Source organism: Lampetra fluviatilis, chromosome 60 (assembly GCF_964198595.1).
Source record: "Lampetra fluviatilis chromosome 60, kcLamFluv1.1, whole genome shotgun sequence".
NCBI classification, from domain to species: Eukaryota; Metazoa; Chordata; class Hyperoartia; order Petromyzontiformes; family Petromyzontidae; genus Lampetra; species Lampetra fluviatilis.
Window position 1 is genome coordinate 6,724,560 of NC_136334.1, and position 14,507 is coordinate 6,739,066.

Below are 14,507 nucleotides of genomic sequence, written 5' to 3' on the forward strand. Positions count from 1 at the left end.
CGATTGCGCAAGTTGCCCGCAACCAGTTGCGCAAGTTGCCCGCAACCAGTTGATTGCGCTAGTTGCCTGCAACCAGTTGATTGCGCAAGTTGCCTGCAACCAGTTGATTGCGCAAGTTACCCGCAACCGGTTGATTGCACAAGTTGCTCGCAACCAGTTGATTGCGCAAGTTGCCTGCAACCAGTTGATTGCGCAAGTTGCCTGCAACCGGTTGATTGCCCAACTTGCTCGCAACCGGTTGAATGCGCAGGTTGCCCGCAACCGGTTGATTGCCCAAGTTGCCCGCAACCGGTTGATTGCGCAAGTTGCCCGCAACCGGTTGCGCAAGTTGCTCGCAACCGATGTATCACGCAAGTTGCCCGCAACCGGTCGATTGCGCAAGTCGCCGGCGACTGGTTGCAGGAGACCTCCACACGCGAGCCGTTCGATTGCATGCAACCGGTCGGTGTGCAACTGGTTTCTCAGGTATGAACCCGTAGGCACAGGCGCAGCCCTGCAAGTGCCCTCGAGGTGTCTCTTGGCCTACTCTTCCTCGTTGGCCTTTAAGTCTCAACCGGAACGTTTGGAGATGCTCACACTTCACCCCATCACCAAAGACAAAGGTCCCCCGTGTAGCCTTAACAGACTGTAGGGGCAAGTGCTGTTAGCGAGCAGCACCTATGAAGGCCGGCACGGCACACGAGGGGGTGGGTGGCCAACACCACTCACTCACACAGACACACACAAAGACAAAGATCCCCCAAATAGCCTTCAACAGACTATAGGGGCAAGTGCGTTTAGCGAGCAGCACCTATGAAGGCCGGCACGGCACACGAGGGGGTGGGTGGCCAGCACCACGCCCGGCCGCCTTTGTCTCCCCAGTGGCGATGTTTACTACACACCGCACCAGGTTACTAATTTTGAGGCTGAGTCGACCTAGGGGAGGCGGAGGACCGGTTCAGGTAATCGTTGGTGGTGGCCGCGAGCGGGAATCGAACTCGGCTCACAGCCGGGTTGACGGAGCAGCGCGCTAACCGCTTTGCCACCGCTCCCCACGATCCCAACCCAACGGCTTCGATTGCAGCGGCCAATGGAATCCGACTTCTGGTCTCGCTGTCTGTGGAAACCGCAGACTGCAAGGCTTCACCTGGGCCTCATTCACCTGTAGCCAGGGCTTGAACTCTCACCAGAGGTCGCAAACGGGTTTTGATTCTAGATTTGAAGCTTTCGTGACTGCAAGGAATCATCTTCTTAGGTTTTTTCGGTAAAGTCACGTAGAAAGTAAAATAAAATAAAAACAAAAAATCACGACGTTTCGGAGGCAACACAAGTCTCCGTCATCAGGTGGGACCGTCACAGCCAGATTAGCTGTATCAAGTGAGGCAATGATTCAAGATGTAATCCCTTAAAAGCGAGTTGAGGGGGGAGGGAGAGGGAGGGGGGAGCTCATCACACTATGGTAGCCAATGAAAGGAACGTATCGGGAGGGAGGGGGGGCGAGGCCAAAAGGGTGGGCGATGGACGTGGAAGCGCTTGTGCCCAAGCGGCCAATTACTGCACACGCCAACACAATGGAGAGAGAGGGGGAGAGGGGGTCTGATACACATGATAGACAAAAGAACGAAAATGCCCATGTTTATACCAATGCTGGCTGAACAATGAAGAGAGTTGTTAACATCCCCAGTTATTTTAACAGTACTCTCTTCATTGTTCAGCCAGCATTGGTATAAACATGGGCATTTTCGTTCTTTTGTCTATCATGTGTATCAGACCCCCTCTCCCCCTCTCTCTCCATTGTGTTGGCGTGTGCAGTAATTGGCCGCTTGCGCACAAGCGCTTCCACGTCCATCGCCCACCCTTTTGGCCTCGCCCCACCTCCCTCTCGTGATACGTTCCTTTCATTGGCTACCATAGTGTGATGAGCTCCCCCCTCCCTCTCCCTCCCCCCTCAACTCGCTTTTAAGGGATTACATCTTGAATCATTGCCTCACTTGATACAGCTAATCTGGCTGTGACGGTCCCACCTGATGACGGAGACTTGTGTTGCCTCCGAAACGTCGTGATTTTTTTGTTTTTATTTTATTTTACTTTCTACGTGACTTTACCGAAAAAACCTAAGAAGGGTTTTGATTCCTTACCCCCCGTACCCGGCCGCACCAGGGTCGCAAACGGGTACCCGTACCCGGCTGTACCCGTACCCTACCCGTACTTGTACCCGGCCATACCCGTACCCTACCCGTACCCGGCCGCAGAGACACGCATACAGAGAGAGACACACAACATAGACACACAGACAGATACATAAGCAGAGAGAGAGACAACACAGAGACACACACAGAGAGAGACACACAACATAGACACACAGACAGACACATAAGCAGAGAGAGACAACACAGAGACACACACAGAGAGAGACACACAACATAGACACACAGACAGACACATAAGCAGAGAGAGATACACAGAGACACACAGAGACACACACAGAGAGAGAGACACACAACATAGACACACAGACAGACACATAAGCAGAGAGAGACAACACAGAGACACACACAGAGAGAGACACACAACATAGACACACAGACAGACACATAAGCAGAGAGAGATACACAGAGACACACAGAGACACACACAGAGAGAGAGAGACACACAACATAGACACACAGACAGACACATAAGCAGAGAGAGATACACAGAGACACACAGAGACACACACACAGAGAGAGAGACACACAACATAGACACACAGACAGACACATAAGCAGAGAGAACCAACACAGAGACACACAGAGAGACACACAGAGAGAGACAACACAGACAGACACATAAGCAGAGAGAGACAACACAGAGATACATAGAGAGAGACACACACATAGGTACACAGAGAAACCACGCCTCTGTGTCGAGGCCTTAAATCATAGGTCGCAAACGGGTTTTGATTCCTTACCCGTACCCAGCCGCACCAGGGTCGCAAACGGCTACCCGTACCCGGCCAGGTACGGGTAGCCGGGTATCGGGTAGGGTACGGGTATCGGGTACCCGGTCGCGACCTCTGGGATGAAGCCATGATGCAGGCGCGGGTGGGTTGATTCTAGGAACTTGAATTGTGAGAAGAGACAAGACGTTGGGAAATGAGTGACAAACGGTGACTCACCATTGACTCACGGCCTACCCGTACCCGTACCCGGCCGCACCAGGGTCGCAAACGGCTACCCGTACCCGGCCGGGTTTTTTGCTGTGGTTGTCCCACCTGATGGCGGAAGCTTGTGTTGCTTCCGAAACGTCCTGATTTAATTTAGTTATTTCTATATTCTTGGTTCTATCGGTAAAGTCACGTAGAAGGGAAATAATAAAATAATATGAATATAAAACAATACAAATTCTCACGATGCAGGCAGAGCAATTTCTCACTGTGATAATTCGCATTGTTTTATATGAATATTATTTTATTATTTCCCTTCTACGTGACTTTACCGAAAGAACCAAGTAGATGAATTCCTGCAGTCACGAAAGCTTTTTAGTTATTTCAATTTTTTTGTAATTTCTATTTTATTCTTTATTTTCATTCTTATTTTTTCATTTTCACCTATGTGACTTTACCGAAAGCACCAGAGAGTAGAGGCTGCACGACCTGTTCCTCTTTAACGCAGCGGTGGGCACCGCATATGATCAATAATATCGGTGGTCAATCACAGCCCGTGATAGCACGCGAGATGCACGATGCAGGCCGAACAAAGACCGAGGCGCGTGGATAGTAGCGTCTAGAAGCATCCAGCAGCATCCCGATGCCTTGCGCGACGACGACGATGACGATGATGATCATCAGAGGCAGCCGCTACGGACGCTTATTCCAACTCGCGGTGCGACGTAGTTCCGTTCGCTCTGCCGCGTTGTATCCAATTCCGCGTTGTAGAAAGATGTGTTCCCTGTAATGCATTCTTCATCGCGTTCTATCAAACTCTCATTCGCCGTTATATACACAAATGTGTTCCCTGTAATACATTAATCATTGCATTATATCAAACTCTCATTCGCCGTTATATACACAAATGCGTTCCTTGTAATGCATTAATCATCGCATTGTATTCAATTCTCATTCGCCGTTATATACAAAAATGTGTTCCCTGTAATGCATTAATCATCGCGTTGTGTCCAATTCGCGTTAAGAAACACAACACGCATGGTTATAGAACAGACTTGTATATATCTCGGTTCTCCTTACCTGGTAAAATAAAATAGTAGTTGAGTTTTATTGCGTTGGGTTGCTCGGTCAATGGCCTGCAGGGTCAACGGCGGCGTGGTGTATTCCGCAAATATGCCCGACTGTGAGGGCGGGCACAAGCCGGCGTGAGTAGGTTAAACGTTGAGTTTTATAAGGGCACCACGGGGTGACCAGCCCCTCCCCACCCAGCCCCACCCTCCCCACCTTCCCCACCCAGCCCCTCCCCACCCAGCCCCTCCTCACCCTCCCCTCCCCACCCAGCCCCACCCAGCCCCACCCTCCCCACCCCACCCAGCCCCTCCCTCCCCACCCAGCCCCTCCCTGCACGGCGGACGGACACAATAATCCCCTGTGGGCTGGTGTAACCAGGAGGTTCCTACCAGTATAATTACTGCACTCTCTGACCCGCTTTGAGGCGCAAGTTGTCCCTTTTGCAAAGGTCACATTTGGTGTTTGAAAACTATATCTTGAAGTCCATTTCTATAAAAAAAAAACTTGCTTTGCTTTCCAGCAGAGCCTTCGGAGAGCGTCCGCTGCTGACAGCACTTGCCCCCGAGGCTACGTGGGGGATCTTTGTCTTTGTTGGTGGCTGTTTGCGGAGGAACTTTGTCTGTGGAAGTCCCCGGGGCAACTTTCGCTCAGAGGAAAGTGTCACTTTGCTCTCCGTTGTCCGTGCAGTCTGCAACTTCCGGCCAGTGTCGGATTATCCCCCTCGGCGGGTATAAAAGGGGGAGACGCGCGGGAGACTCGGGGCTGTTGTAGTGGGGATCTCCCAAGGAAGGATGGCACAGTCGGGCTTTTTACAATCGGGCTTAATTGTCTTTTTATATTAAACCCGATCATCTGAGATTGGGAGAAATCCGGTTTAATTGGTTTTAATTGCAGAACCGCACTTCGCCAACTTCTCAACGATGGGCATCATCCATTCCAAGCGAAGGAACTCACTGACGCCCACGATTGTGGAGAAAGCAGCCTAAGCCTTGGATCAGAGTTTCGTATTCATTAAACCGGGTTTTAATTCCCCGAAATCGGGTTTAATTGTATTAAAGAAAAAACCCGATGCCTGCCGCTGGAAAAATCGGGTTTTTTCCACCCATGGGGTCTCCGCCTGATGTCAAGCGAACGTGTCTTCAATAAAGTGACATCTCAAGGGAAGTCCGTCAAGTCATTACGCCACGATACCTTGGTCGATGTCATCTAGGAGCATCGAACCATCGGCCACGCGAACTCCGCTCGTCATTGGTTTCTTCGGTAAAGTCACGCATGTAGAAATACAATTTTAATGACATTAAAATCACGACGTTTCGAACGCAACACAAGCGCTCATCATCGGGTGGAAATGGGGTAAAAACCCATAGCGTACATAGCACATAGAGAACGGCAAACTGCATGGAGGGCAAATACAGCATTTCCACCTGATGATGAGCGCTTGTGTTGCGTTCGAAACGTCGTGATTTTAATCTTATTTAAATTTTATTTCTACATACGTGACGGCTGCTTGTGTTGTGGCCGAAACGTCGTGAGAATTTTATGTTTTATTTTTATTCTTTTATTTTTTTCCTTGTACGTGACTTTACCGAAAGATCCAAGAATATGAATCCCTGCAGTCACGAAAGCTTCAATTCTAGATGTTTATACTTACGCGATTTAACCCCCAAAAACCTTTATTATGAATTGCTTCTTGTGTATACCATGTTGTCCTCCCCCCCCCCTCACCTCCGATCAGCACGGTTGGCTACGTACGGTGCAAAGGAAGTTCAGCATGCGTCCATAGGGGAGGCGCAGGACCGGTTCAGATATTTGCCTACTGCTGTTGGTCGTGAGCGCGAATCGAAACTCGGGGACGCTGGGTTCGAAGCGCAGTGCCCTTTGACCGCTACGTCACATCACGTCACGACGCCCTTTGGTCCCTCTTAATACATAGTCTAAGTTCTTTCGGTAAAGTCACGTAGGTAAAAAATGAAATTAAAATTAATAAAAATAAAACAATAAAAATCACGACGTTTCGGAGGCAACACAAGTTTCCGTCTTCAGGTGAAACCGTCACAGCAAAATATCTGTACCTTATATATATAAGGTACAGATATATATAAGGTACAGATATATATAAGGTACAGATATTTTGCTGTGATGGTTTCACCTGAAGACGGAAGCTTGTGTTGCCTCCGAAACGTCGTGATTTTTATTGTTTTATTTTTATTAATTTTAATTTCATTTTTTACCTACATGACTTTACCGAAAGAACTAAGAGTATGACTCCTTGCAGTCACGAAAGCTTCAAATCTAGAATCACTCTTAATATGTTCGTAAATATTTTAGCAAAAAAAAAATCGAGAAATCCTTTCTTAAAAATTGTCCCATAAACTCGTGTTCCGAAAGAACGCCTCCTGCCGATTTGTAAAATGCCCGCGTGATTTCTGTTTTTAGCCGCCAATTTTTAGAGTGGTACATTTTACGAGTTTTATTCCGACAGTTAACAGTGCAAACTTCCAAGAAATATCGTGTTTATTCTCAAAAACAAACTGTTAAAGGAATATTAATCGACACACGGTTGTTAATATGAAATAAAAACCCAGACAAATGCACACCGGGGCTTTCAATGTAGCCCATTCACCTTGTAAAACCATTAAGAACTCCGTCATTAACAATATTGTCATTTCATTTTTCAAATGTGACCCAAATCACCCCGTAATCAGACGATTGCATCTTCGTCGTATATCCATCTCTCCGCAAAAATAGAATAACTTTAGTTAGTTTTAACACATCCCATCAGTCACACGCACGGCTTTCTGTAAGTGAATAGCTTTCAACGGCATTGAATCAGAATATGTATTTATACTGGAGGAATCTGATAAGCTATGAAGCTATTTTTGAACGCATTTTTGGCATCTCATCAGCAAAGCCAGGCTCTGTTTGAATCAATGCTGGCGAACTGCCAGATAAAAACTGGTTTCGACTTTCAGTGTCTCACCAGCAGAGCCAAGCTTGCTTCAACCAATGTTGATAATTGTTTTTTTTACTGACACCTTTTTTACAAGGAGTCATGTTTGCATAGACCGCAATACCTGCAGTCATAATGCAAACAAAAAACATAACTATGATAATGTGCACTGTCCTTGAAGTTAATTGGTCCACACCCGAGACAGCTTTCCTTAGAGCCTAGTCTCACATGGGTTGGACCAGATGACGCCAACCAATGTTGATTCACTCAAGCTTTATACTGAATCGATGCTGCTGAAATTGTGGGTTGTTATTTGGAGAGACTAATACGTGAAGGAGACATCATCGTCTGATGGTCTTTTTGTTTATATTCGCCACATCGTCCCCAGCGATTGATGTACAAATCACCTCAGATTATTGTTATTATATATATTAAAAAATCACCTCAGAAACAAACGCACGCTACCGACATCCTGCCATGATGAACCAACACTGCATATTTGTCGCAAACGCACACTCAGTTAAACTTTTAGACAAATATCCTTTCATTCGCGAGCAAAGAGCCTACCAAATGTTGATTTTGTCACAAAAATAGTTTTTGGTCGCCGCCATTTTTGTTTCTGCGACGCCATTTTGTTTTCCTACGACGCCATTTTGTTACTTTGGCGGGAGAAAAAAAAACACGTTTTTTAAAAATTTCCTCAACCGCGATAATGTTTCTCTTGCGGGGTTTAGGGTTGTTCCAAGTTCGTAGTAATAATAATCATAATTAAAAACATTTGCGCAACCACCATCGTCTTCATAAACTTTCTCATCTTCTGTCTCGGTTAACATTCTTCACCTTACCCTCCCTCACGCCGTCTCTTTCCCGCCATTTCTTTGCGTAAGAAAGTCACGTAACAGCCTCAGAACTCGCCGGGTTTTTTTCCCTTCTGTTTCCGCCCTCCAGATATACATTTACCGTCTCCTTCTGCAAATGGGCAGCTTCCTCCTTCTTGCGAAATAAAATATATAATAATAAACAACTCCCGCAAATGCGTGGCATAGATCGCCTCAGAAGTTGGAGGTTTCCTAAAAAAAAAACACAAACACACAAAAAAGAGAATTAGAGAACAAATACCTACATACGTACATACATACACACATACATATTTACACACATACATATACATACATACAAATACAAAGATCCCCCGTATAGCCTTAACAGACTGTAGGGGCAAGTGCTGTTAGCGAGCACCTATGAAGGCCGGCACGGCACACGAGGGGGTGGGTGGCCAACACCACGCCTGGCCGCCTTTGTCTCCCCAGTGGCGATGTTTACTACACACCGCACCAGGTACTCATTTCAGGCTGAGTCGACCTAGGGGAGGCCCAGGACCGGTTCAGATAATCGTCACTGGTGTTGGCCGTGAGCAGGAATCGAACCTGGGTCACCAGGTTCATAGCGCAGCGCGCTAACCGCTGCACCACCGCTCCCCACAACACATATACATACATACACATATATACACATATATATATACATACAAACATATACACACATATACAAGCATATACATACGTCAACAGACATACACATATACACACATATGTACACACACAAACATATACACACACGCGCACTTGTACACACGTAATGTGTGTGTACACACATGTAATGCGTGTGTACACGTGTGTGTGTAGACGTGTGTGTATGTTCATGTGTACACGTGTGTGTGTGGACACGTGTCCATGAGTGTGTACACGTGTGTGTGTGTACACGTGTGTGTGTGTGTGTACACGTGTGTGTGTGTACACGTGCGTGTGTGTACACGTGTGTGTACACGTGTGTGTGTGTACACGTGTGTGTGTGTGTACACGTGTTTGTGTGTGTGTGTACACGTGTGTGTGTGTACACGCGTGTGTGTGTACACGTGTGTGTAAGTGTACACGTGTGTGTGTGTGTGTACACACGTGTGTGTAAGTGTGTGTACACGTGTGTGTGTGTGTACACACGTGTGTGTGTGTGTGTAAGTGTACACGTGTGTGTGCACGCACTCAGTCGCACACGATCCCCGCGGCCCGGCATCCCTGCCCGCCCTCGGCTTTGGCGGTGGCCAGGTAGACCTTCCCGCCGGGACACGCGCACAGCTCGTGCACACCCTCGGGGGCGCGGGGTCCCTGTCCCGGGTGGCCGCCGCCGCCGCCGCCGCCGCTGCTGCTGCTGCCCCGCGGAAGGTTCGGCACCCGGATCGTCTCCGAGTCCAGCACGATCTGCCCTCGAAAACCACAACAGCAACAGGTGAGTGTGTGTGTGTACAGGTGTGTACAGGTGTGTGTGTGTGTACAGGTGTGTGTGTGTGTGTACAGGTGTGTGTGTGTGTACAGGTGTGTGTGCAGGTGTGTGTGTACAGGTGTGTGTACAGGTGTGTGTACAGGTGTGTGTACAGGTGTGTGTGTGTGCACAGGTGTGTACAGGTGTGTGTACAGGTGTGTGTGTGCACAGGTGTGTACAGGTGTGTGTACAGGTGTATGTGTGTACAGGTGTGTGTGTGCACAGGTGTGTACAGGTGTGTGTACAGGTGTATGTGTACAGGTGTGTGTGTGCACAGGTGTGTACAGGTGTGTGTACAGGTGTATGTGTGTACAGGTGTATGTGTGTACAGGTGTTTGTGTGTGTACAGGTGTGTGTGTGTGTGTACAGGTGTGTGCAGGTGTGTGTGTGCAGGTGTGTGTGTGTGCAGGTGTGTGTGTGCAGGTGTGTGTGTGTGCAGGTGTGTGTGTGTGCAGGTGTGTGCAGGTGTGTGTGTGCAGGTGTGTGTGTGCAGGTGTGTGTGTGCAGATGTGTGTGTGTGCAGGTGTGTGTGTGTGCAGGTGTGTGTGTGTGCAGGTGTGTGTGTGTGTGCAGGTTTGCGTGTAACACAACTCCTGTTTTATTGCCAGAAAGGGTCAAACCTCATTGTTATAGATTGATAGTGGGCAAGGGAGGTCCCACAACTCGGGTTGAACGATTAATCGATTTCAAATCGACTAATCGCAATTTGAAACAATAAGATTAACATATCACAAAGTCTGCGATTTTTTTGGCGATTTGAAAAGTCCTATTACAGTACTTTCTTATTTGGATTGTTTAATGTTTTATTTTTCGATTTAAAGCTTCTTTCGTGACTGCAGGGATTCATCTTCTTGGTTCTTTCGGTAAAGTCACGTAGAAGGGAAGTAATACAATTCAGACGCTGTCTCAGACCTGGTCTTCATCTGAGGACGGCTGCTTGCGTTGTGGCCGAAACGTCGTGAGAATTATTTTATTATGTTTTAGTTTTATTATTTTATTATTTCCCTTCTACGTGACTTTACCGAAAAAAACCAAGAAGATGAAGCCAGACTTTTTAAAAAATGTAATCGCAAATCAAATCGCTCTCGCAATATCTGTCAGAAAAAAAATCCCAATTAGAGATTTTCCCTCTAAATCGCCCGAAACCACAAGGTAACTGTAGCACTGCCATGCCACCTGCTGGTCGATTTCTGAATTGTTTAATTTCGATTTAAAGCTTTCGTGAATGCAGGGAAGACGAGGTCTCTCGGGGAGACAGCGTCATTCAGACGCTGTCTCCCCGACAGACCTGGTCTTCACCTGAGGACGGCTGCTTGCGTTGTGGCCGAAACGTCGTGAGAATTATTTAAATATTGTAATTTTATTATTTTATTATTTCCCTTCCACGTGACTTTTCCTGAATTGTTCCTTAGCCGGACGGTGCGTGAACGTTGAACTTCTTTCGCACCGTACGTGGCCAACGTGCCAATCAGAGGCGCGGTTTAAGGACAAGACACTAAACACAACAAGAAGCTTTAGAGAAACGAGTTTGTCAATGATTATTGTTTTTTTACCCTTTTATCTGACAACAAAACTGACACCTTTTTTTTACATGGAGTCATGTTGGCATAGACCACAATACCTGCAGTCATAATGCAAACAAAAAACACAACTCTGATAATGTATGCACTGTCCTTGAAGTTGATTGGTCCACACCCGAGACAGCTTTCCTTAGAGCCTAGTCTCACATGGTGTTGGACCAGATGACGTCAACTTCAAGGACAGTGCACATACATTATCAGAGTTATGTTTTTTGTTTGCATTCCGACCGCAGGTATTGTGGTCAATGCAAACATGACTCCTTGTAAAAAAAGGTGTCAGTTTTGTTGCCAGATAAAAGGGTAAAAACCAATTATCATATTTTTTTTCTTCTGGCAAATGAGGTTCCAATGGTGAGTTTATCAATCTTGGTGATGACGACGACGATTTAAAAGTGCGCAGCTCACAATGGCTTCCAAATATCGGAAGGGAAGAGCGTTCCAGACGGCCGCGATGTCAACATCAACCATCATCGTCATCACCATGTACGCATGCATGTATGTTGAACTTCTTTCGCACCGTACGTAGCCAACCTTGCTAATCAGAGGTGCGTGCCTCAAACGCAACAACGTGTGAGTGCTTTTTCCAAACCCATCGGCCACACGATCTGCTTGAGTGAACCATCTCTCTGTTTCCCTGTCTCCCCTTCTCTCTCCCTGTCACCGTGCCATTCCGCTCCTCTCTCCCCGTGTCTCCCTCCCAATGTCTCTCTCTCCGTGTCTCCCTCCCAATGTCTCTCTCCCCGTGTCTCCCCGTGTCTCTCTCTCCCCGTGTCTCCCTCCCAATGTCTCTCTCCCCGTGTCTCCCCGTGTCTCTCTCTCCCCGTGTCTCCCTCCCAATGTCTCTCTCCCCGTGTCTCCCCGTGTCTCTCTCTCCCCGTGTCTCCCTCCCAATGTCTCTCTCCCCGTGTCTCCCCGTGTCTCTCTCTCCCCGTGTCTCCCTCCCAATGTCTCTCTCCCCGTGTCTCCCCGTGTCTCTCTCTCCCCGTGTCTCCCTCCCAATGTCTCTCTCCCCGTGTCTCCCCGTGTCTCCCCGTGTCTCTCTCTCCCCGTGTCTCCCTCCCAATGTCTCTCTCCTCGTGTCTCCCCGTGTCTCCCCGTGTCTCCCCATGTCTCTCTCCGTGTGTCTTCCCGTGTCTCTCTCCCCGTGTCTCCCTCCCAATGTCTCTCTCCCCGTGTCTCCCTCCCAATGTCTCTCTCCCCGTGTCTCCCCGTGTCTCCCCGCGTGTTTCTCTCTCCCCGTGTCTCTCTCCCCGTGTGTCTCTCTCCCCGCGTCTCTCCCTGTGTGTCTCTTTCCCCGCGTCTCTCCACGTCTCCCTCCCAATGTCCCTCTCCACGTGTCTCCCCTTGTCTCTCTCCCCGTGTCTCTCTCCCCGTGTCTCTCTCCCCGTGTGTCTCTCCCCGCGTGTCTTTCCCCATGTCTCTCTCTCCGTGTCTCTCTCTCCTTGTCTCTCCGTGTCTCTCTCCGCGTGTCTCCCCGTGTCTCTCTCCCTGTGTCTCTCTCCCCGTCTCTCCCCGTGTCTCCCCATGTCTCTCTCCGCGTGTCTTCCCGTGTCTCTCTCCCCGTGTCTCCGCGTGTCTCTCCGTGTCTCGCTCCCCGTGTCTCCCCGTGTCTCCGCATGTCTCCCCGCGTGTCTCCCCGTGTCTCCGCGTGTCTCCCCGTGTCTCCCCGCGTGTCTCCGCGTGTCTGTCTCTCCCCGTGTCTCCGCATGTCTCCCCGCGTGTCTCCCCGTGTCTCCCCGTGTCTCCGCGTGTCTCCCCGTGTCTCCCCGTGTCTCCCCGTGTCTCCGCATGTCTCCCCGCGTGTCTCTCTCTCCGTGTCTCCCCGCGTCTCTCCGCGTGTCTCTCTCACGGCTCCGTCCCGCGACTCCAGCGTGAGGTCCTGGCGGCACGAGGCGCGCACGTCGCCCGCGTCGGCCTGCAGCACCACGCCCTGCGGCGCGTCCAGCCACAACGCCCTCGTGGGGGACTCCAGCCTGGGCGAGCCACACCACCACCACAGGGTCAGCCACACCACCATCACCACCATCACGACCATCACCATCACCACCACCACGCCCTGCGGCGCGTCCAGCCACAACGCCCGCGTGGGGGACTCCAGCCTGGTGCAGCCACACCACCACCACAGGGTCAGCCACACCACCACCACCACCATCACGACCATCACCATCACCACCACCACGCCCTGCGGCGCGTCCAGCCACAACGCCCTCGTGGGGGACTCCAGCCTGGTGCAGCCACACCACCACCACCACAGGGTCAGCCACACCACCATCACCACCATCACCACCATCACCACCACCATCACCACCACCATCACCACCACCATCATCACCACCACCATCACCACCATCACCACCACCATCACCACCATCACCACCACCACCATCACCACCATCACCACCACCACACCCTGCGGCGCGTCCAGCCACAACGCCCTCGTGGGAGACTCCAGCCTGGGGCGGCCACACCACCACCACTACCACAGGGCCAGCCACACCACCACCACCACAGGGATAGACACACCACCACCATCACCACCATCACCATCACCACTATCACCACCACCACCACCATCACCACCATCACCACCATCACCACCACAACAGTCAGCCACACCACCATCACCACCATCACCTCCACCATCACCACCACCACCACCATCACCACCACCACCATCACCACCACCACCACCACCATCACCACCACCACCACCATCAACACCACTACCATCACCACCACCATCACCACCATCACCACCACCATCACCACCACCACCACCATCACCACCATCACCACCACCATCACCACCACCACCACCATCACCACCATCACCACCATCACCACCACCATCACCACCACAACAGAGTCAGCCACACCACCATCACCACCATCACCACCACCATCACCACCACCACCACCACCATCACCACCACCACCATCACCACCACCACCACCATCACCACCACTACCATCACCACCACCATCACCACCATCACCACCATCACCACCACCACCACCATCACCACCATCACCACCACCATCACCACCACCACCACCATCACCACCATCACCACCACCACCATCATTCTGGGTACCTGAGATGCTTGAACGGCTCTGCTCTGACTTGCGGCGTTTGGATCGAATGTTCAAATAAGGCACCTTCAGCTCCTGCAACAAACCAGCATCATCAGCATCATCAGCATCATCATCAGCATCATCATTACCATCAGCAGCATCATCATCAGGAGCATTAGCATCGTCAGTGACACGGCATCGTGCGTGTGCACGATGCCGTGATGCTGCGACGTCAAAGACGCGGGGGGGGGGAAGCCCCCCGAAGCGTGGAGGAAGGAGGAGGAGGAGGAGGGGGAGGGGGGAGGAGGGAGGAGGAGGAAGGGGAGAGGAGGAGGCAGGGGGGAGGGGAGGAGGGAGGAGGAGGAGAAGGAGGGAGGGGGAGAGGGGGAAG

General features: G+C 50.2%; 1 protein-coding gene across 1 annotated transcript in view; it reads right to left on the reverse strand.

The window, feature by feature from the left end:
* Positions 1–6,546: 6,546 nt before the first annotated feature.
* Positions 6,547–14,507, reverse strand: part of LOC144950939 (delta-sarcoglycan-like) — a 14,733-nt gene continuing 6,772 nt past the window's right edge. Inside the window, exons 6-9 of the mRNA XM_078881120.1 lie at positions 14,137–14,209; positions 12,891–13,014; positions 9,185–9,400; positions 6,547–8,215 (exon numbers count right to left, since the gene is read on the reverse strand). Of these exons, the coding sequence (XP_078737246.1) occupies positions 9,185–9,400; positions 12,891–13,014; positions 14,137–14,209 (413 nt within the window). The 3' untranslated portion in view covers positions 6,547–8,215. The remainder of the gene's footprint in view (positions 8,216–9,184; positions 9,401–12,890; positions 13,015–14,136; positions 14,210–14,507) is intronic.